Source organism: Diabrotica virgifera, chromosome 2 (genome assembly GCF_917563875.1).
Source record: "Diabrotica virgifera virgifera chromosome 2, PGI_DIABVI_V3a".
Taxonomy (NCBI): domain Eukaryota; kingdom Metazoa; phylum Arthropoda; class Insecta; order Coleoptera; family Chrysomelidae; genus Diabrotica; species Diabrotica virgifera.
Window position 1 is genome coordinate 125,548,224 of NC_065444.1, and position 24,500 is coordinate 125,572,723.

The 24,500-nt window shown below is 34.8% G+C and overlaps 1 protein-coding gene across 1 annotated transcript in view; it reads right to left on the bottom strand.

Moving 5' to 3' along the window:
• Positions 1–479: 479 nt before the first annotated feature.
• The window catches only part of LOC114324643 (uncharacterized GMC-type oxidoreductase Mb1310-like), a 66,358-nt gene continuing 42,337 nt past the window's right edge, over positions 480–24,500 (bottom strand). The window contains exons 2-3 of the mRNA XM_050642782.1: positions 8,626–8,847; positions 480–2,008 (exon numbers count right to left, since the gene is read on the bottom strand). Of these exons, the coding sequence (XP_050498739.1) occupies positions 549–2,008; positions 8,626–8,847 (1,682 nt within the window). The 3' untranslated portion in view covers positions 480–548. The remainder of the gene's footprint in view (positions 2,009–8,625; positions 8,848–24,500) is intronic.

The window sequence follows — 24,500 nt, forward strand, 5'->3', positions numbered from 1 at the left end:
TGGAGTTTTTCTAAAGATAGATTTTTTCGGGCCCCCTTAACGAGCTCTTTTGTATTAAGAGCCAATATGGTAGAGGTACATTTACAGAGTACAAGGTTTCTCCCCATGTGATAATCTGACTCTCTCGAGTAACTGCAAAAATCCCCGCTTGGGCTCCCCTACCATAATAGTTTTGTAATAGTTATCGTTTTACTTTTAAATATTTAAAGAACAGTGTGTATTACACTTTTATTGGTTTTAAGTAAGGTGTTTCTCAACTTATTCAATGCTTCAAGTTATACCTTTTTTTAAGTTAAGATTTTTGAATAGAAGGCAAATTTCAACCCTTAAAATAATACTCGCATATTGACATAGGGTAGTTTTTGAAGTTAAGGGTTAATTCTAAAATTTCATTAAAATCATTGCGTGGTGATGCAAATCGGAGGTTGTACGATATTTTTATTACACTGGACTATTAGGCATACAAAATGATTTGATTGGTAAATAAAAAATATATATTTTACTTTAAAATAAATACATTACATTTGGATCTAATATAATTTATACTTTTATAAATAGTACGCCTTAATTTCATCTGATATCTTTTCAGCTACCATTAAAACTGGCATTTCAGTATGTCCCGCAATTGGAGTGGGGAAAATGCTAGCATCCACTACCCTTAATTTATTTATACCAAAAACTTTAAGTTTTGAATCTACTACTGCGCCAGTTTCATGACTTTTGCCCATAGAGCACGTACCAGTACCATGATAGAATGGAGCTGCCATGTATCTTATATAACAATACCAATACTCTCTAGAACTTTTTGTAAATGATTCACATGGGGGAAGAGGATTAGCTACATATTTGAAGCCTAATTTTTGATATGATGGTGTATTAATCATATTAAATATTAACTCTAGTCCTTTATATGATACTTCAATGTCTGTGTTATTAACATCTGAGAAGAATTTTGGGTTTATTAAAGGATATTCAAACGGATCCTTGTTTTTTAACCTTATGGTTCCCCTGGAAATCGGTGCAATGTTCGAAAAATAAAAACCCATCTGTTGATCTCTGTCAGCGAAATATGCTTGGTAAATATCAGTATCAGATTCATACAGTCCTGGTCCACTTTGAGAATACTTTAAAACTAGTGGAAAAACTTCCACATTTGGAGCTTTATTATTTCCGTAAGGATTAACTCTATAAAACCCTACTCCCTGTGATATTGTAAAACTGGTCAAACTGCCTTTTCCTTGACACAGATCAGCGACTTTTTTTTGTATTGGTTCTTCGGTAATTGTCATATTCGACTTAAAACCAAGCATAACTAAAGGATGATCGACAAAGCTAGATCCAACTTCTAAATTTTTTATAACATCTATACCAATTTCTCGAAGATGTTTGTGAGGGCCAACACCTGAGAGCATTAATATTTGTGGGCTACCGACTACTCCAGCTGACAGAATAATTTCCTTTTTGGCCTTTACTCGAAATGTTCGTCCTGAGTTGGTAAATATAACGCTTGATGCCGTTTTATTTAAACTATTTATTTCTATTTTCGTCACAAAACTGTTAGTTAATACTCGGAGGTTGCGTCTTTTTAGAAATGGAGTAATATAAACAGATCCTGTGTCTTCCCGTTTACCATCTTTTAGAAAAATTTGAAAAACAGAACCACCCAGTTGACTTGGTGAATTATAATCTGTGAGATTCATTTTTAAGTCTATGTTAGCGTCTAAAAATGTCTGAGTAAGGAAATTATGCGGTACACTATGTTGAATAGTCATCATTCCCTTTGTACCATGATATTTCATGTTTACTGGAGCATATTGGTCTGTCCAGTGAAAATTTTCGGCTTTTTTAAAGTACTTCAAAACATTATTGTAAGTCCAAGTCAAGTCGTTGGTAATTTCAGCCCAGTTATTATAATTTTCAGGATTACCTTTGGTACAGATTGCAGGATTAATTAATGAAGAACCACCAACACCCTTACCTCGAGGATATCTGTTCGTTTCATTATTACCTACAAATAAGATATATTATTACCTACAAATAAAAAAGAAGAAGACTTAAAATGGCGTTTGTTGTTAACAAGTCCAAATATAATCAGGATGCGGAGACTACTTTTTGTGTGCAAAAGGTTTGCAACCATTGCGAATTTATACGCATGCAATCAGTATATGGAAACGCATGGTTTGCGTATGCAACTGTCAGAGAATAGTGTCAAAAATTTAAGAGTTAAGAGACGAGACGAATGATAAACCGCGACCAGGTGCATTGAGTACTCCTTCAACAGACAGGAATGTGGCATGTGAGGTGTTTTGGTCCGAGTAAAAAACAGGGATCACCCCAGGCTATCCCTTTCCCCCCTATAGCACGCTGATCCGCGATAGGGGCACAACTATCAGCCAAATGCTCTTCACAATGGAATCCTGGGTAATAAGATTCCAATGTGGTGCCCTAATCGAATTCAAAACTAGGCCAGCGTGAAGTGCTCTAAGCCTTTATCTTCTAATTACTTATCCGCGGAACTAAAATTGCTTGCTTGGGCCCCAAGTCATTGTACCAAGCCCAACTGGGCTCAGTCCAATGGCTTGGTGCTCAAGTATTTTTTTTTGTTTTTTCTATTTTTTTGGTGGCTTGCGCCTTTTTTATATTTTTTTTGTATGCTGACTTTACTTGATCGTCTGTCTGGTGCCTTGGATGACTTCTTGGGCTACCTTAGTCACTATGTTTGTTACCATTCTGACTGAGTCGTCTTCGTCTTGGAGGTGTGGTGTTTTGCGTCGTTTTGGCTTGTGTGGCTTGGGCATAGGATACCCCGGTTGTCTGCTGTCGTATGTTCGTCTGTTGTTGTGGCCTCTGTGGTGGTGGTCTTCCCCGGGTTGGACATCTAGGGCATCCTCTGTAATTTGCTACCGTTGCAGTTGGCACATGTTGCCTTTATTTCTCTGGGTCTTCTACACAGCTTCGTGGGGTGATCTTCTCCGCATTTCACACATCTCGGGTTCTTGGTGGTAGCCCTGGCAGTTGAAACACTGCGTTGGTTATGTCGCTTTTCGTAGGTCCTCTACCACGACCTTCATGTGGCACAAATTGGTGATCCGCTTAGCCGTATCTACGTCCTCGTGATTCAGAGTCAGTATCAACATCGGAAGTTTTCTTTTGGGGCCGGCTCTGGTAGTCATGTTCTTCGCTGCGTGACAGACTATCTGGTGTTGTTCTTCCATCTCTCCTTGGATTCCCTTCTCGGTGGTGTTTGTGGGCAATCCTCTTAAAACCACTCTGGGTTTTATGTCCTCGTCTATTGAGAAGGATATCCATTGTAGCTTCTTATCTTTGTATGTTTCTGCATACTCTTCTATTATACTCACCATTTTTCGATAATCTTCCAGGCTTTTCGCCTTACGATAAGTGTTTCCCTACCACTCCTGGAAATTCTGTTTACCGTGTAAACTTTTAGTCATTGAGCTATGGTGAGGATAGCCCCTGTCTCGCTTACGCTCTGTAATTTAATTACAGGCGGTTTTCGGTGTGGTGTTGCCTATTGATCAGGCAACACGGTGGTTTCTTCGTTTGTTTCCATGTCCTCTGTCTCCGAATCACCAGGACGCTGCAAGGCAAGCGTATCTCCATCTGCGGTGGGCGCTTTGGGGATTGGATCATTGGTTTGTGGATCGGTTCTGTTGGTCCTCGTGGCAGGGTGAGAATGCCCGTTGGTTGGCTGGTGTTGATTGCCAGTGGTGGGAAGTCCTTTTTTTATTTTTTGGCTTCGGTTTTGTAGTCAGCGGTGACTTTTCAGTCGTTGACTTCTTTTTCGGTTCGGGCTTCGATTTCAATGGGGGCTTTGCCTGTTGTTGTTGGCTCTTGTTGTCCTGGCTTCGGGCTTCCATCAGCTCGTCTAACCGGTCCACCACCTGCTTTTGGGACTTGACCATCGCGTCTTTCATCTCCAGTATTTCTTTCTTCAGCTCCGCTATTTCGGCCCTCTGCTGGGCTATTTCGGCCCTCTGCTGGGCTATCTCTTCATCCTTTTTCAAAAGCCGTGCCTCGTACTGGGCTTCTCTGGTTTTGGTGGCTTCGAACAGCTGTACCATCAGTTATTTTTGGGCTGCTAGCTCTTTTAGGAGCTCTTCTTTGCCGTTGTTTTCTTCATCACTCGCTTCGTTTGCTGTCCTAGCCCTTTTGGTGGTAACTCTCTCTGCCTCGCCGGGGACTTCTTCCTCCATGTCCTCGTCGGTTTCCGCATCGGTTTGCTCTTCTTTCTGTTCCTGTAAAAGATTAAGATTCACTTTGCGTGGATCTTCATTAGTTGGCGGAGTGGCCATAGGACGGGGGGTCATCGTAATTTTGGCGAGCCTTTTTTTTCACCGACTGGCCCGCCGCCAGCTCGGCTTCAGGGTCGGTTTCCCTTGACCTATCGCGGCTGTTCACTAACCCAGACAGAACTGGGTTAGGGTTCCTCTTGCTGTTTCTCGTTCTACTGACCCAAGGGGCCGGGGTTGCCCGATGTAGGTTCGTAAAAAACTACACCTTGCAGTGTCGATACCCTTACGGAGGCACAGTAGAAATCCCGTAACGGGCTCACGTCGAGCCCGTTTTGATTCTTCTGCTAACCAATCTCTAGCTGTAGCGTCACAGAGAATCCAATAAAAATCAAACTCCCTGAGTTCACCACATCCAGAAGATTAGGCTTTGCCTCTGCTTCTCGCCTCAGAGAGTAAGAAGCGCTTGACTGCTGCCGTGCTTACATTCCCGGCTGAACTGAGAAGTTCAACAATCAAGCCACTCCCACTTCGTCGGCTGCTCTCCGCTCGCACGTCTAGTTCCTCCGGTGTCTGGCACCGGATTGAAACTAACTAAAAATGAAACTCTTACATCTCAGGGAATACAGGCAAAACGGTAATGACTTTTTTAACGGTGTCATTATTTTTAACAAACCAGGAAAACAAGGTTATATTAAATTTTTTTTTGAACTATAACTCATAAACTTTACAACACCTATATAATCAACGCAAACCTGTATATTAAAACTTTGAAGAAGCTACATTAAGACGAAAACGTCCAGAAAGCTCTCACGTCGTGTCATCCATCTGCATAAAAATGATCGGTCTTATATTGCCAAAGTAGTGATTGAAAATCTACAACGAAAGAAATGGAGTATTTTGAAACATCCACCCGATAATCCCAATTTATTGCCATGCGATTTACACATCTTTGAAACAGTGTTGGTGAAAAGGTTGTTGCAACGAGTGAAGAATTTGGTCTGTCACTAAATAAAAAAACAAAATTTGTGAATATATCCAAGAAAAATATTAGAAACATAAATCTATAGAGAAGATAGGACCAGTTCAGAATTATAACTATTTAGGCACAAACGTTAATGAAACAAACGATTATACCAAAGGAATCAAAATTAGAATAGAAAAGGCTAGAAGTGTATTCAATAATATGGTTCATTCCACGAATATACGACTGTTTTGGATTATCGCGACAACGAATATTTTAGTGTACAACATAAGAAGTACGAAATAGTGCGGCAGATTCGTGCAAATATTATAAGAATTGTGCATTTAATGATAGAAGCATATAATTTGGACCACATATACTACACATATAAAGGTTAAAAATTAGATACGAGGCCATCTCAGATTTTACCTTTTACAAGAATGGCGGGCATTCAAAATGGCGACAGCGATATGTGACTAATAGCACGATAACTTTTGAACGAAAAGTCCGACTTCAACCAAAGTTGGTAAATGGGTTCTTTTTTGGTGTATAAGATCGAGCTCTTGAACCGGAAAAACTTGTGTTTTTCCTGATTTTTCTTGTAAAAATATGTTGTTCTTTTTTCAATTCTTTCACATTGTATATATTCATTTTTCACAAAGGTAATACCGGCATTGAAAAGAGCGTAAAAATATTTTTTAGGAAATATTTTTAACTTTTTAGTTATGTTAATTAACATTTAATAAATGAATAACTTATCTTCACATGTACCTATGTGCGGCAGACTCGTACAAATATTGTAAGAATTATTATGCATTTAATGGTAGAAGCATATAATTTGGAACACATATACTACACATACAAAGGTACAAACTTAGATATGAGGCCATCTCAGATTTTCCCTTTTACAAAAATGGCGGGCATTCAAAATGGCGACTATACATATATGACTAATAGCACGATAACTTTTGAACGAAAAGTCGGATGTCAACCAAATTTGGTATATAGGTTCTTTTTTTGATGTATAAGATCGAGGTATTGAGCCAGAAAAATCGGTTTACCAGAAGTTGTGTTTTTTCTGATTTTTGATGTAAAAATATGTTGTTTATTTTTTCAATTCTTTCACCTTGTATATATATATTTTTAAAAAGATAATACCGGCGTTGAAAAGGCCGTAGAAATATTTTTTATGAAATATTTTGAACTCTTTAGTTATGTTAATTATCAATTAATAAATGCATAACGTATCTTCACATGTACCTATGAACCTATGTGCGGCAGATTCGTGCAAATAGTATAAGAATTATTGTGCATTTAATGGTAGAAGTATATAATTTGGACCACACATACTACACATACAAAGGTACAAATTTAGATATGAGGCCATCTCAGATTTTGTCTTTTACAAAAATGGCGGGCATTCAAAATAAGTCTGCCGCACATAGTACATGTGAAGATAAGTTGTGCATTTATTAAATGGTAATTAACATAACTAAAAAGTTCAAAATATTTCCTAAAAAACATGTTTACGCTCTTTTCAATGCCGGTATTACCTTTTAGAAAATTAATATATACAGAGTGAAAGAAGTGAAAAAACAGTAACTTATTTTTACATAAAAAACAGTAAAAACACAACTTCTGGTAAACCTATTCTTCCGGTTCAAGATCTCGATCTTAGTCATCAAAAAAGAACATTGATGCCAAATTTGGCTGAAATCGGACTTTTCGTTCAAAAGTTATCGTGCTATTAGTTACATATAAGTTTAGTCGCCATTTTGAATGCCCTCAATTTTTGTAAAAGGCAAAATCTGAGATGACCTTATATCTAAATTTGAACCTTTATATATGTAGTATATGTGGTCCAAGTTATATGCTTCTACCATTAAATGCACAATAATTCTTATAATATTTGCACGAATCTGTCGAACATAGGTACATGTGAAGATACGTTATGCATTTATTAAATGGTAATTAACATAAAGCGGAACCCCGATAAGTCGGCCTCCGATAACCCGGAAGTCCGGCTAACCCGGACCGATTTTCATCAGAAAAAGCAAAAACATTTTTTCACTTTGACCAAGTGTTTTACCAAGAAGTAAACAATACTGTATACAACTATACGTAATTTAGCTGTACTGTGCATATGTATTTCATGTTTTTGCAATTATAATGGAGTTTATCTGTGACTCTGTGAGTATACTGTGTTTTATTAATTTTTACCATATTCTCCGGCTAACCCGGATATTCGATAACCCGGATCGCGGTCCCGATTAATCCGACTTATCGAGGTTCCACTGTAATTAAAAAATTCAAAATATTTCCTAAAAAATATTTTTACGGTCGTTTTAATGGCGGTATTAACTTTTTCAAAAATTAATATATACAGGGTGAAAGAATTGAAAAAAAAAAACATATTTTTACATAAAAACCAGGAAAAGCACAACTTTTGGTAAACCGATTCTTCCCATTCAAGACCTCGATCTTGAACATCAAAAAAAGAACCTATATACCAAATTTGGTTGAAATCGTACGTCTCGTTCAAGAGTTAGCGTGCTGTTAGTCACATACGTATAGTCGCCATTTTGAATGCCCGCCATATTTGTAAAAGGGAAAATCTGAGATGGCCTCATATTTAAATTTGAACCTTTATATGTGTAGTATATGTGGTCCAAATTATATGCTTCTATCATTAAATGCACAATTGTTTCACATATCGGCTGCACTAAAAGTAAATGGCTCTAATAATTATTCCAATTTACAACAATGTAATTTGAAATTTACTTTCGTTCTACATATTTTGCACAATAAAATATTCGTTGTCGATATAATCCAACACAGTCGTATGTTCGTGGAATAGGGTATATCAAACAAATATTATGTAGTAGAGTCCTCAGACTAAATATTAGAGAACGATTACTAAAGTGTTATATATTTTCTGGTTTTTTATATGGTTTGGAGAGATGGACCCTTAATAAACAATGTCTCAATAGATTGGAAGCATCTGCAATTTGGACGTATCGAAGAATGCTGAGAATCTCCTGGACAGACAGAATAACCAATGAAGAAGTACTAAGAAGAATAGAAAACAGCAGGGAGATAATGAATTCCATTCAAATAAGGAAACTACAATATCTGTGTCATACAACACGTGGTGACAGATATGAATTCCTAAAATTAATAACGCATGAAAAGATTCAAGGAAGCCGCAGATTGGGTAGAAGAAAAAGTTAGAATAGCAATAATGATTGCCAACCTTCGTCGTGGAGATGGCACGTAAACAACAAGAAGAAGAAGAAAAAGAGTTACAGTGGTTGGAAGAGTTGGAAAAAGGTGGTTAAATCACTTTTTAGAAGTAGACTTTAGAAGGTCAAACTACCTTCTCCCAAGCCAATGATCTCAACTTTAACTCACCTGAGCCGTCAGGTTTCTGTGATACCATTGGAAAGCCCCAGTTAAAATTTGAGTGTTGTGTCAGCGAAAAAGTATTTGAGAGGAATTCATGTACTCCAAGACTTGTGTAATTTCCGGCTTCTATAACAAGGACACTCCAGTTTTCGATTTCTGAAAGTCTGTTTGCTACTACACATCCAGCCGTACCGCCGCCAATTATTACAAAATCGTATGTTCCGTAATCTGAAAAATTGAAAATATTGTTTAAAAAAATATTGATTCGTATTAATGATATTGATCTGATATATTTTTTTAGTAAAACGTTCTATCACAGATGAAGAACTACATAAAATATGCTGAGAACTTCCATTAACTGTGGAGAAACCAGTGTTCTCTCTTTTCATTTTTTGTTTTCCAAATGCTAAGGTCTGCCGCTTCTGTCCCTTGCTTCTTAATAACAGCCAGATCAGTACTACTGATTCTGTAAAATTTTTTGGTAGTCAAATGATGAATAAGCTGCTGCTATGAGCACATTGTGTAAATGTTAGGGTATAGAAAGTCTAATGCTCACAATCTTATTGAAGGTTTTTATTTACACAGTTTTCGGGCGACCTGTTTCGGCGTTTACAGTTTATACGCCATCATCAGGCCCTTTAAGAAACTGAAAAAGCTAAAAAGAATAAGCTGTTGAAATACAGTTGTCCTAGTTTAAGTTATAGGTTTAAGTCTAACAATAGTTAACAAGTTATAGAAAGTTTCACAATGGTGTTCCAATAGACCAGTACTACTCTGATGTTAACTGTTTTAGTCAGTATAATATTATGATATATAAAGTATTAATAATGATATTATTGGTACTTACATATCAGTACAAGAAAAATACAGTGTAGAATGTGATGTTCGATTGTAACATTGGGCCCAAGTGTCTTCCTTGATTTCAAACTTGCATACAAATCCAATTGAAATCTGAACACCTATAACATAAGTCACATATTTGGGTTTTCATGTGAGTTTGAAATCAAGGAAGACACTTGGGCCCAATGTTACAATCGAACATCACATTCTACACTGTATTTTTCTTGTACTGATATGTAAGTACCAATAATATCATTATTAATACTTTATATATCATATTATACTGACTAAAACAGTTAACATCAGAGTAGTACTGGTCTATTGGAACACCATTGTGAAACTTTCTTTAACTTGTTAACTATTGTTAGACTTAAACCTATAACTTAACCTAGGACAACTGTATTTTAACAGCTTATTCTTTTTAGCTTTTTCAGTTTCTCAAGGGCCTGATGATGGCGTATAAACTGTAAACACCGAAACCAGTCGCCCGAAAACTGTGTAAATAAAAACCTTCAATAAGGTTGTGAGCATTAGACTTTCTATACCCTAACATTTTTTTGGTAGTTTTTTATACAGCAACCTCAAATGGTTCCTTCATATCGATTCGTTAAGTAAGAAACTCACCTCAGTTTGTTATGCAATAAGATCTGTTTCAAGGGAAATCAATTTAGCATCTTCTAAAATAACATATTTTTCGTTCTTCGAGTCTCCTCTTTGATATGGTCTTCCTTTTTGAGGTTCTAGTACAGCTACTCAATCTGATCTTATTTTTAAATTGCAAAAAAGAGCAATACGATATCTGTTTGGCCTCAGAAGAACTACTTTACTTAGCTTGTATTCTGTTATTCTGTATATTTACGAATTATCTAATTTTAGTAAATCGTATTTGTTATCGTTATTTTCTGACTGTATATAAGCTTTGTCCATAAAATTGTAAAATTTTCAGTGACAATGAAGCATATATCTATTCTATTCTATCACGGTTCTTTGTATTAGTTCCCTCTTAAATAGCATAGTGTTTCTGATATTGCTTGAAAATAAGTTACTGTAACTTACTTGTAGTCAGCTTATTCTCTCTGAAACCATAAAACCAACCCAAGCTTGGCCCTCCGCAAGCGGATTTTGCTCGTGATAGGTAATATGGACAAACTATACAGGGATATATTGAATTGGTTGTGTACATGACTTTACCCAGCGGGCGGAAACCAGAGTGGGGATGAGGGTAGTTATAAGGGGTCAAAGTCGCGGTTTTTATTATTTTTTTGTTACGCTCATAATCGAGATAGTGTACCAAAATTTGGAAATAAGTAAGTCATGATGTAGCTAAGCAAAATCTCCATGGGCGGAACGCTGCGTGGGGAGCAAAGGAGTGGGGCAGGGGTGAATATATAAATTATAAGGGTATTTTTGTGACGAACGCAATCAAGATAGTGCACCAAAATTTGGGAATAAATAGACCATGACATAACTAAGTAAAATCTCTAGGGCCGGCAACCGCAGCGAGGGACGAGGGTAGTTATAAGGGGTAAAAGTCGCGGTTTTTATTATTTTTTTTTGTGACACTCATGATCGAGATAATGCACCAACATTTAGGAATAGGTAGGTCATGACGTAACTAAGCAAAATCTCTAGGGGCGAAACGCTGCTTGAGGGACAAATGGTTGGGGCGGGGGTGAATATAAAAATTATAAGGTATTTTTTTGTGACCTTAGTGATCGAGATAATGCACCAACATTTGGAAATAAGTAGATCATGACGAAACTAAGCAAAATCTCCAGAGGCGGAATGCTGAGGGGGGACAAAGGGGTAGGGCAGGGGTAAATATAATTATAAGGGGTTTTTTGAGACGTTCGTGATCGCGATAGTGTACCAAAATTTGGGAATAAGTAGATCATGACCTAACTGAGTAAAATCTCCAGGGGCGGAATGCTGCGTGAAGGACAAAAACAGACCCCTGCCCGCCACCCGTTTGTCCCCCACGTAGCGTTCTCTACCTGGAGATTTTACTTATTAGTCTAGGCTTTTAGTCTAGTCTACTTTTAGTTATTAGTCTAGGCGCCAAATAGAGGTCACCGTGTCTTTTCAATTCTGATGGACAAACTCAACGGTTTCTTATAGATTTTTGGCTGCTGATTACGAATTTCGAGGGTGGAATTCGATCTGAGTGGTCAAAAAATTGGTATGAACAATTTAATTGTTTATAAATTGTTTATAAGGCTCTGGCTCATAAACTAAAAGAGATAAAAAATAATGTTTTAAATAAAATTTGTTCCTTAATAAAAAACGAAGAAAAAACGTTTACTAAACTTAAATCTAACAATTAGAACTCAAGATATTGTAAAATTAGTGCACAATGCAAAGTTCAAATTTCAAAATAAGTATTTTTCGAAGCTTTATCGATCGTAACTCGGCTTCTACTCATGCAAATGAGCCTTAGAAGGTCTCATTTTAAAGTTTAATAAATATGCTTTTAAAGTTTGGTAAATTACTTTGTCTTCATTTGTTTTAAAGTTATATCCGATTGAAGTTAAAATTTTCTTAAAAAAATTGTACATTAATTTGTTTATAAGGGTTTCAAGCAAATTTGAGCTATAAACATTTATACTTTAATTAATAATAATGATAGAAGAACTCAAAAGGAACATTTTGAGCTTAAGAAAATGTTCGTATGTTTATTTTTGGCCAAGATGAGGCGCGAGATTGGCTCACCGCGTAAAGGTTCACGCGCTAACTTCGCGATGCAAATTATAATATCTATGTATATATACGTTATGTTCATTTCTCATTTTTGAAGATCCTAATAAAATTTTATCATATAATTCTTATAGTTAAACCATCATACTGTACCTCGTATCACCTTTCATTCTATTTATTTTGTCTTCTATTTTTTGTACTAAATGAGAAAAAAAACATTAAAAACTAATATTTCAGAAATATAACTAAAAAGTAAGTTGATATTATTTATTAATACTATTTTTACAAACATTATCGTTCATGCATCTGCATCGATATACAGGGTGCGCAAAACCTTTGGTTTTCCTTCATTAGGGCTAAACTATGGGATATACAAAAAAATGTTTTTAACAAAATTAATGTATATCGAAGCCGTCTATAATTTAAAATTATTTTTGATTATACAGGGTGAGTCAGAACGATGGTACGAACCAAAGTTATGTTTTTTTAAACGGAACACCCTATATATTAAATCATTTTTAAATATACTTTTTAAAAATATTAAGAATTTATATAAGGTATTATAGGCCTAAATTTAACAATTTTCGAAATATGTACACTTTTATTGAGAAAAATGGTAATATTCAAAGGGCTGTGAATTAGGCTGTCAAGGTAAAAAAAATGTAAATGATATGTCAAAGTTTTTTTAGTATACTGTTACTTTTAAATAAATTAACATATTTGACATATAGCCATAAAATATACAGTGTGATCACTGTTTGCAAATACAAAATTTTCTCATTTTTTAAATGGGACACTCTGTATATTAGTATTGCCTTTTGTAGTAAATATTACAACCTTTCTTTTGGTATAAGGTTGTATGTACCTAGCATGTTTCGTTTTGTAGATATTTTAAAAAAACTATAGATTTTACGTTTTTGCGGATTTTTTATTAAAATTTTTTTTTGCAAAAAAAATAATTATAATCTGGTTTTAGAAACATACATTTAAATATCAAATATGAAAATAAAAACGTAATTAAAGATTAAAATAAATCGTATACTAGTACAATTCAATTGATTTAATAACTTAAAATTACTTTCCAAAAAATATTTTACCATACTAATTAATGCATAAATTAGTTACTAAATTAAATAAACAACCAAATTTGATATCTACCCTAGTAATTTTTCTACTACAGCAACTTTCCTGTACCAAATTAATTGTTAGTTATATTGTATTTACGAGTAAGGTCAGTTAAACTTTTAATTTACCTTTTAAATTTACTTACATCTTGAGAATATAATAATAATTATAAAGTATGATTTGAAACAAATGAATGTTAAATGCATCAGCCAAATTATTTATTAATATAAATAGTATTAAATGGTGTCACAATAGCTGGTAATACTTTTGTAGTTGAAATTTTTGTAACAATTTTTTATATTTTAAATTTTAATTTTTCAACCGGACAATTGGTGGATATGACATTTGTTTTGGGCGAAGCCATTAGAAATTATTACCAGCTTTTGTGACACGACTACATAGATACTATTTACTTCACAATATACTTCTATAACGTTCATTTGTTTCAAAGCATACTTTATACGTTCTCAAGATGTAGGTAAATTAAAAAGTTATTAACTGATCTTACTCATAAATACAGTTTATAACAAAATTGGGTACAATAAAGTTACTAGGGTAGAAAAATTTCTAGGGTAGATTTTAAAATTGGTTGTTTAATTTAATAATTAATTTGTCCATATTAGAAAGACGAAGCAAGTTTTCAATCCTAATAGTAAATTAATAATATTGAAAAATATTAAAAATCACTAAAAGATTTTTAAATTGAAAACTTATTTGTACATTTTCTTGGTAACACCTCCAAGACTTCTATAATTTGCAAGTCATATGGATGCTGCAGTGAAGACGAGAGGGAAGGAATTCTACACTTTGCAATTCACATCCCCCGTCTGCAGCCGGCAAAGCTCCAACTGAAAGATGCACCTGGTTACTCTACGGAGTAATACGAAAATAAAATAAAAATGTGTACCATTTTTATTCGGTTGCGATGTGAAGGCAAACCAATCTTACTTTTCAATTAGAATACGGAGTGCAGTCCAGTTCCGTTAACCGCGATTTTCTGCTCTTATTGGAGCTTCATCAGAAGAAACGTAGGCACTGTTCTCCATACTCCAACTAAATTGCATCGAGAGGTTTTCCCACACATCGCAACCAAATGGATGATAATAGGTGGCTAGCGCCATCTGGCGATTGAAAGACGAAGCAAGTTTTCAATCCTAATAGTAAATTAATAATATTGAAAAATATTAAAAATCACTAAAAGATTTTTAAATTGAAAACTTATTGGTACATTTTCATGGTAACACCTCCAAGACTTCTATAATTTGCAAGTCATATGGATGCTGCAGTGAAGACGAGAGGGATTATTTTATTTTCGTGGATTTTATTTTATTTTCGTATTACTCCGTAGGGTAACCAGGTGCATCTTTCAGTTGGAGCTTTGCCGGCTGCAGACGGGGGATGTGAATTGCAAAGTGTAGAATTCCTTCCCTCTCGTCTTCACTGCAGCATCCATATGACTTGCAAATTATAGAAGTCTTGGAGGTGTTACCACGAAAATGTACCAATAAGTTTTCAATTTAAAAATCTTTTAGTGATTTTTAATATTTTTCAATATTATTAATTTACTATTAGGATTGAAAACTTGCTTCGTCTTTCAATTGCCAGATGGCGCTAGCCACCTATTATCATCCATTTGGTTGCGATGTGTGGGAAAACCTCTCGATGCAATTTAGTTGGAGTATGGAGAACAGTGCCTACGTTTCTTCTGATGAAGCTCCAATAAGAGCAGAAAATTGCGGTTAAAGGAACTGGACTGCACTCCGTATTCTAATTGAAAAGTAAGATTGGTTTTCCTTCACATCGCAACCGAATAAAAATGGTACACATTTTTATTTATTTTTTTTTGTCCATATTAATTACTTATTAGTATGATAAAATATTGTTTGTAACATAATTTTAAGTTATTAAATTCAATAAAGTTGCACTTGCATACGTTTTATTTTAATCTTTAATTACGTTTTTATTTTCATCTTTGATATTTTAGTGTATGTTTCTAAAATCAGATTATAATTCTTTTTGCAAAAAAATTTAAATAAAGTTATCGCGTATATAAAATATTCGCGAAACGTAAGATCTATAGTTCTTTTTTAAATATTTACAAAACCAAACAAGCTATGTACATACAACCTTATACCAAAAGAAAGGTTGTAATATTTACTACAAAATGCAATACTAATATATAAGGTGTTCCATCAAAAAAATGAGAAAGTTTTGTATTTGCAAATAGTGATCACACTGTATATTTTATGGCTATAAAAGATTTTAAATTTTTTAAAAACAACACCATATTATAAAATCTTTGACCTACCACTTAAATTTTTATTGCCTTGGAAACATAATCCACAGCCCTATAAATATTACCATTTTTCTCAATAAAAATGTCAATATTTCGAAAATAATTAACTTAAGGCCTATAAGACCTTATACAAATTTTTCATATTTTTAAAAACTATATGTAAAAATGATTTAATATATAGGGCGTTCCATTAAAAAAAAAAGAATGTGTGTGTACTTTGTACGCACGTAAGAAGTTATACTTCTATTATATGATTATATGATTATAAACGAAATTAATATACTTTTTATTTATATTTTATTTAAATATTAAATTAATTTATACTTAATACTTCTCAAACATTTTTATTAAAACAGTGCCAAAAATTAAAATAATAAAAAAATAAAACACACACAAACACATTAAAAATGCCACAAATGATTTCTGAACATTAATTGTCGGAAAATTTTTTAACTAAATACGTATTTTCTGAAAATAAAATTATATAATAAATATACTTACAATCATAAAATGTATAAAAAAAAATAAAAAAATAAAAGTTTCTATTGGGATTCGAACCAACTTACCACGCGGCTGGTATTTGCGTTGTATTGGGATTCACCCGCATTAAAACTGCACCACAGAGGCAGCTTGTCATTATGTGCGAAGATCGTCTAACTAAACAGATTAACCTTTTGACATTTTTAACTTATGTAAATCAAATTATTTTGATTTTGAATTGAAATGATTTAGAATTGAAAAAATACAACAAAACATAGGGTAAGAAGACAATATATTAGGTGAATATTGATATAAATTTTGATGGTAATCAAATTATGTAAAAAAAAGTATTACATACTACTTATGTATTTTGGTAGGTTCACGGTAGGTATCGGAGCCCGTATAACGACTAATACATTTCGCAATCACTTGCGTCGTGCAAAGTGGCTATGTTCAAATATCATAACAAAATTTGATCAACTATTTATAAAACACTTACCAGTGAAAGATTCTTTAGCTTTGAATAAGCGAGAACTGCGGCACTCATACTAGGCACAGTTTGATGAGCTTTCACATTGGCATGCAACAATCATCTCTTCTATGTAAATAAGTCCAAAAATATAATATGAAAACTATTTAAAAAGGCAGTATAACCATTAACTAACTTTTTGTTTGTTGTTTCTCTTCCTACAAATTTTAAAACGCAACAAGCATACATTATAACCAAACACAGTCCCACAGCTGTGCCACAGCTGCCATATTGGATAATTTTTGTCATGTCATTTGAACATCCAATCAGAACAAAGTTATAATGCGCATGCGCCCGGTCGCTAGGTTTTCCCATATAAAATTTCACCGTCATTACGCCCGTAAAGAAGTATAACTTCAAAAACAAAACTTTGATTCGTACCGTCGTTCTGACTCACCATGTATAATCGAAAATAATTTTAAATTATAGACAGTTTTGATATACATTAGTTTTGTTAAAAACATTTTTTTGTATATCCCATAGTTTAGCCGTAATCAAAGAAAACCAGAGGTTTGGCGCACCCTGTATACAGAGAATCTCAGCTTTTTAACTTCTGCATAAGTTTTTAGAGCCATTTTTACAGTTACATGGTGGTACTAAGTCTGTTCTTATAGGCAGTAAAACTAAAACTTTCTGGGGCCTCAGAGTCTAATTATCATGTCAATGATGATGCTGTAAAAGGACTCGATTCATTTTTATATAGATATTACATATTGGCTCATTTGCATGCGTAGAAGCCGAGTTAAGATCAATAAAGCGTCGAAAAATACTTACATACTTGACTGTGAGCCGATTTTGCGCCTCATAGCGCGCCATTAAAATATCGATATCTTGACCAAAAATAAACTTACGAACATTTTAAAAAGCTCAAAATATTCCTTTTGAGTTTTTATATCATTATTGATAATTAATGTATAAATGTTTACAGCTCAAATTTACTTGAAATCCTTATAAACAAATTAATGTACAATTTTTTTAAGAAAATTATAATTTCAAACTGGTATAACTTTAAAACAAATGAAGATAAAGTAATTCAACAAACTTTGTTTGGAAGCCTATTAACGAAGCTTTAAAATAAGACCTACTAGGGCTCATTTGCATGCGTAGAAACTGAGTTACGATCGATAAAGCTTCGAAAAATACTTATTTTGCAATTTGCAATTTGCATTGTGCACTTATTTTACAATATCTTGAGTTATAACTGTTGGATTTAAGTTTAGTAAACGGTTTTTTCTTCGTTTTTTATTAACGAACAAATTTTATTTGAAATATTATTTTTTATCTCTTTTAGTTTATGAGCCAGAGCCTTATAAACAATTTATAAACAATTAAATTGTTTATAACAATTTTTTGATCACTCGGATCGAAATCCACCCTCGAAATTCGTAATCAGCAGCCAAAAATCCATAAGAAACCGTTGAGCTTGTCCATCAGAATTGAAAAGGACACGGTGACCCCTGTGGTGCCTAGACTATATGTCATGATCTACTTATTCCGAAATTTTGGTGTACTATCTCGATCACGAACGTTACAAAAAACGCCTTATAATTTTTATACTCACCCCTGCCCCTTCCCTTTGTCCACCAAGCTGCGTTCCGATCTTGGAGATTTGGCTTAGTTACATCATGACCTACTCATTTCCAAATTTTGGTGCACTATCGCGATTATGAGCGTCACAAAAAAATAAAAACCGCGACTTTGACCCCTTATAACTACCCTCGTCGCCGCTTTGGTTTCCGCCTCTGGAGATTTTACTTAGTTATGTCATGGTATACTTATTCCCATATTTTGGTGCACTCTCTCGATCCCAAACGTAACAAAAAACCCCTTATAATTTTTATATTCATCCCTACCCCCACCGCTTTGTCGGCCACGCAGCGTTCCGCCCCTAGAGATTTTACTTAGTTACGTCATGACCTACTTATTCCCAAATTTTGGTGCACTATCTCGATCATGACCGTCACAAAAAAATAATAAAAACCGCGACTTTGACCCCTTGTAACTACCCTCGTCCCCCACTCTCGTTTCCGCCCGTTGGGTAAAGTCATGTACACAACTAATTCAACATATCCCCGTATATTTTCCATATTCCTTATCACGAGCAAAATCCGCTTCCAGCTTTTAGACTACATTATTTCGATTGCAAGGCCATTATTTCGACTCTATATTTCTCACGTATTTCATCTAAACTTAATGCTCCCAGGAACCTCGTAGGTTCCTCTTACGTTCCATTTACTATCACTATCCATACTATAACGTTCCTTTCACTATCAATCAATTTGCTATTTTTTGTTTCCTTTCTTGTTATATACTTTCCCTGTCGCCAAAATCATCGTCTCTATTTACATTTTTCCTTTTATATTTTACTATTTATTAGTTTTTTGACCCACCTTGTGCAGTTTTTTACTTTTTCATTTCGTATTGCTGCTTCTTCTCTTCATCCCATATTATCTCTCTTTCTTCTTTCGCCACTTTGCTTATTTGTTTCTGTATCTCTTTTTCTTGCATGGTTAGGTCACTGTTTATGTAAATGCGGTCTTTGTGATTTTAACTTGCTTTTGTTTTTCAATATCCTCCGTTATTTCAATCATTACTTCCATTTCTATAACGCAGCGATTCTCTCCAAATCTTTATGGCATTCCTTAATTTCACTTTTACTTGCAGTTCTTTGGCAATGAAATTTTTCATACTTTCTCTTATGCTTCTGTCGTCGTTCGTGTCCATTTTTAAATCAGACGTTATCGGTTTTTTTTCTTACTGTATTTTTCTATAAGTTCGATTCTTTCCTGTAGTTGCTTTGTTTCTCTTTTAAAGTTCTGATTCTCTTGCCTGATTTCCATTAATTGTTTATTGTTTTCGCCTTGTTTCTTCCTTACTTGTTTTATTTCGTTCATAATTTCTTCATTTTCCCCCATAAGTTCTTTCATCATTCTAATCATCATTGCATTTGTTCCTTTGACTTCTTCTTTTCTCTGTGGTGTTCTCTTTGTTTTTTGCTTCTTCCATAGCTTTAGTCGTGTTCTCCTCTCTTCCGTTTATTTTCTTCGCCAGTTTCTACCTAGATTCCTATTTCGTTTGTATGCGCATTCATTTTATTTTTATTTACCTATTTCTTTCTTTCTTTCTACTATGGCGCTACAGCTCAAGTCGGGCCCTGGCTTCCCGCAGCATCCGCCTCCAAGTATCTCTGTCTCTGGCTGCTCTCCTCCAGTTGTCCACCCTCAATATCTCTTTAGTATCGGTTCCTTGGTCTTCCTACTGACCGACGCTCCACTCTAGCTGCGCTAAGCCTTCTACTAGGTATTCTGTCCTTATCCATTCTTATAAGGTGACCTGACCAGCGCAATCTTTGTATTTTTGCATAATTTGCTATAGAGGGTTCTCGGTAATATTGGTATAACTTGTGGTTCAACTTTATTCTTCATATACCATTGTCGCAAATGGGTCCCAATATCCTCGTTAATATCTTTATTTCAAAAGTACTAATAAGGTTTATTGTCTTTTCAGTCATGATACACGTTTATACACCATATGTTGCTATTGGTCGTATGGTGGTTTTATATATTTTAAACTTTACTTCCCTATGGATGTCTTTGGATCCAAAAACACCTGCGACAGAGAGAAGTATGCTTTGTTAGCAGCATTATCCGTTTCCGTATTTCTTCCTCCTCGCTGCCATTCTCAGTTATCTGTACATCGAAGTATATGAGCTGTTCTACTACCAGTGGCGGATCCAGAAATTTTTTTCGGGGGGGTCATGGGTCTTGAGGGTGATTTTAATATAGGATTTAGATTTTTGCACCTTTACGATTGATATACAGTAGACTCTCTCTATAACGAACACGGGTATTACGAGGTTTCGCTCATAACGAGGTACACTAGATGTACCATAAAATTCCTATCGAAATATAACACCTCTATAACGAGGCATATTTGGTTATAAGGGGGCGTTCAAGTATTACGTAACGCGATTTTTGAAGATTTTTGACCCCCCTCCCCCCTATGTAACGCACCGAAATGGGGCGTTCAAGTATTACGTAACGCAATTTTTGAAGATTTTTGACCCCCCTCCTCCCAACCTACGTTACGTTATACTTGAACGGTCCCTAACGAGGAAAAATGAAATCGAAGAATATGATGTTTCTTTACCTGTTTTTGGCGTGGTGATGGCTATAAATAAATACTCCAACTGCTTGTATACAGGAATTCTCAACATCTGTGTGTTTACCGAGACCAGTTCTGTAATAAATTCTACCGCCTGTAATAAACTTCTTCCTGTCTATTTATCTATCGACCGATATTGAATTTTACAATTTACGATGGCCAAGTTTCATTGTTGAAGTCGTTCATCGACACCTAATAAACTATGCAAGAGGCATCAAAACATTTCAATAGTGGTCGTATGCACAATATTATTGTTGTCTGATATAACGAGATCCGCTTATAACAAGGTAATTAGTCCGCCATTTCAGTTCTCTTTATAGAGAGTCTACTGTAGTTTATCCCTCATGTAAGGGAACCATTTTCTCAATAATAATTATTTTAAGCGATATATTCAATCAATGAAAAGTGAAATTAAAAATGCAAATTGCAAATTACGTTGTTGCTTATTTGGAATAATTATTAGAGCCATTTACTTTTGTACTGCTTATGTAGCATACTAAAATATTCGTTGTCGCGGTAATCCAAAACAGTGTTTGACAGCTCTCGATTTTTCTATTTTTTTAGGATTATTCAATTGAAATTTATTTTCGTTTGTTGGGGGGGGGGTGGTCATGACCCCCGTGACCCCATCCCCTTGTATCCGCCACTGTCTACTACTTCTATATTAGCGTCGTCTATTGTTAAGTTCTGCAAGTTTCGTTGGTTCCTTATAACCCGGTCTATATCGACATTTCAAATAACAAAAATTGCCGGAGAGCCAAATTTTGGTGGAGAGCTAGGGTATACCATAACAAATAAAGTTTAAAAAGTCCCCATCGATCCCATGTGTGCGTCAAAAGTTATTCGAGGTCAAAGGTCAAAATTTGAGATTTTTTGGATTTTTTTCAAAAACAGTAAGTTTTATCAAAAAAAACCTTAAACCAAAGTTGTAGATCTTAAAATTCTCTACAAAAATAGTTCTTACTATTTTTTTTCCTAAGAGTTGCCATTCCTGAGATATCGCGATTCAAACAGTCACATTATACATGATATGCACACGTTTCCACACCACCTGTGAGGTAGTGTACTCGGCGCGTTTTTTACCGTGGTTTCCCCTGTAGGCCTACTCCAATAACTGTTTTGACAATTTTAGGATAATTTAAGGAAACAATACCGGTCAAGTTCTAGATATTACCTTATTATTGATATTGATTATTGATATTGATATCGATTATTAGGTTAACTATTGTTTTGATTTCTTTAGATATTTTAATCAGATTCATATTCTTGAAAGTCTACTTCAACAGTCTTCTTCGATTTCATCTTCCTCCTCTTCCTCTTGCTGGATGTTCAAAAATTGTTCAAATGTGACTGAGTCATTGGTCTCTTCATTAAAATCACAGGAGTCTTCCTCTGTTGTACTAAACTGGACATTTGAGCAAGACTGACCTTGGCAGTTAGTACACACTAGAGAACACAGCAACCCGACTTTTTTACATCCACATTTGGCACTACAACCTTTTTTGCAATTGCAAAAAATAGTGTTAAGGAGTTTTTCTGGAGCAGGGAGTAAGGTTTTAATCGGTTCCAGAGTATTATCTATTAATTTCCAACCCCAGTCTTCTGGATTCAGTTCATTGCCTAGCCATGTTTGAACTTGATAATATACTCGATACAAATGTTGAAAAGCAGATGCTGATGTTGGAGGAAGACATGATAGTTGTACTTGTTTTTTCTTGTTTCGCGTATTTTTTACAAAAGTTAAATATCGGTATTTATCAAGACAAATAATTTTTTTGGAGCTCCATAAACCGCAAGAAGAAAGCTGAAAGAAAGCTGAAATGTTAACTGACAAATTAACAGCTGCGAATATTGAAGTGAAACAAGCTAAAAATGACGCAGATGTCCTTATAATTGAGACAGCAATTGAAAAATTTAAGGCAACAAACACAACAATTGTAGTTAATGAAGGTGTTGATTTGTTGGTACTGATTACTGCAAGGACTCCAGTAGATAAAGTTATTTATTTTCTGAAACCTGGAAGGGCTCAACAGCGAACAGAGATATATTCTTCGAATAGTTTATCGGCTTATCCCAAATGCCAAAAGTACATTTTATTTTTACATGCGATAACCGATTGCTGCGACACTACGTCCGCAATGTACAGAAGGGTCAAAACGTCAGTACTTAAATTATTCGAAAAAAAAAGATTTGACTGACTGCTGTAAAGTTTTTACAGAACTTGATTCTACACCGCAAACAATAATTACGGAAGGAATTCGCTTTCCTCTTGCTCCATGGAGCTCCCTGTTTATGGAGCTCCAAAAAAATTATTTGTCTTGATAAATACCGATACTTAACTTTTGTAAAAATACGCGAAACAAGAAACAAGTACAACTATGTCTTCCTCCAACATCAGCATCTGCTTTTCAACATTTGTATCGAGTATATTATCAAGTTCAAACATGGCTAGGCAATGAACTGAATCCAGAAGACTGGGGTTGGAAACCAATAGATAATACTCTGGAACCGATTAAAACCTTACTCCCATCTGCTCCAGAAAAACTCCTTAACACTATTTTTTGCAATTGCAAAAAAGGTTGTAGTGCCAAATGTGGATGTAAAAAAGTCGGGTTGCTGTGTTCTCTAGTGTGTACCAACTGCCAAGGTCAGTCTTGCTCAAATGTCCAGTTTAGTACAACAGAGGAAGACTCCTGTGATTTTAATGAAGAGACCAATGACTCAGTCACATTTGAACAATTTTTGAACATCCAGCAAGAGGAAGAAGATGAAATCGAAGAAGACTTGACTGTTGAAGTAGAATTTCAAGAATATGAATCTGATTAAAATATCTAAAGAAATCAAAACAATAGTTAACCTAATTATCAATAGCAATATCAATAATCAATATCAATAATAAGGTAATATCTAGAACTTGACCGGTATTGTTTCCTTAAATTATCCTAAAATTGTCAAAACAGTTAGTGGAGTAGGCCTACAGGGGAAACCACGGTAAAAAAAACGCACCGAGTACACTACCTCACAGGTGGTGTGGAAACGTGCGCATATCATGTATAATGTGACTCTTTGAATCGCGATATCTCAGGAATGGCAACTCTTAGGAAAAAAATAGTAAGGACTATTTTTGTAGAGAATTTTAAGATCTACAACTTTGGTTTAAGGTTTTTTTTTTGATAAAACTTACCGTTTTCGAAAAAAATCCAAAAAATCTCAAATTTTGACCTTTGACCCCGAATAACTTTTGACGCACACATGGGATCGATGGGGACTTTTTAAACTTTATTTGTTATGGTATACCCTAGCTCTCCACCAAAATTTGGCTCTCCGGCAATTTTTGTTATTTGCAAAGCATTTTGATGTCTAAGTTGACCGGATTATTACTTGTATTAGGGCCTTAGTTTTATCTACGTTGACGGCCAGCCCTATTTCTTTTGCATTTTCTTCAAGCTCCACATTTAGGTTCTGTGACGTCTCTTGTGTTAATTAAGTTTACATCACCTGCGTACTTGCAAACTGCTTAGACTTATTAAACAGTTAATTTTTTGGGTTTACGACCTTTTTTAGGGATTTTTCTGATGACATATTCCATACATTTATTAAACAGAGTCGGTGGCAGCCCATCTCCCTGTTTTAGCCCTTTAGTTGTCTGGAAGGGATCTGTCAATTCATTTTGAACTCGTACTTGCGCTTCTGCATAATTACATATATTTTATCTCTATGTATGTTATCATAGGCTTGTCGAAAATCTATACA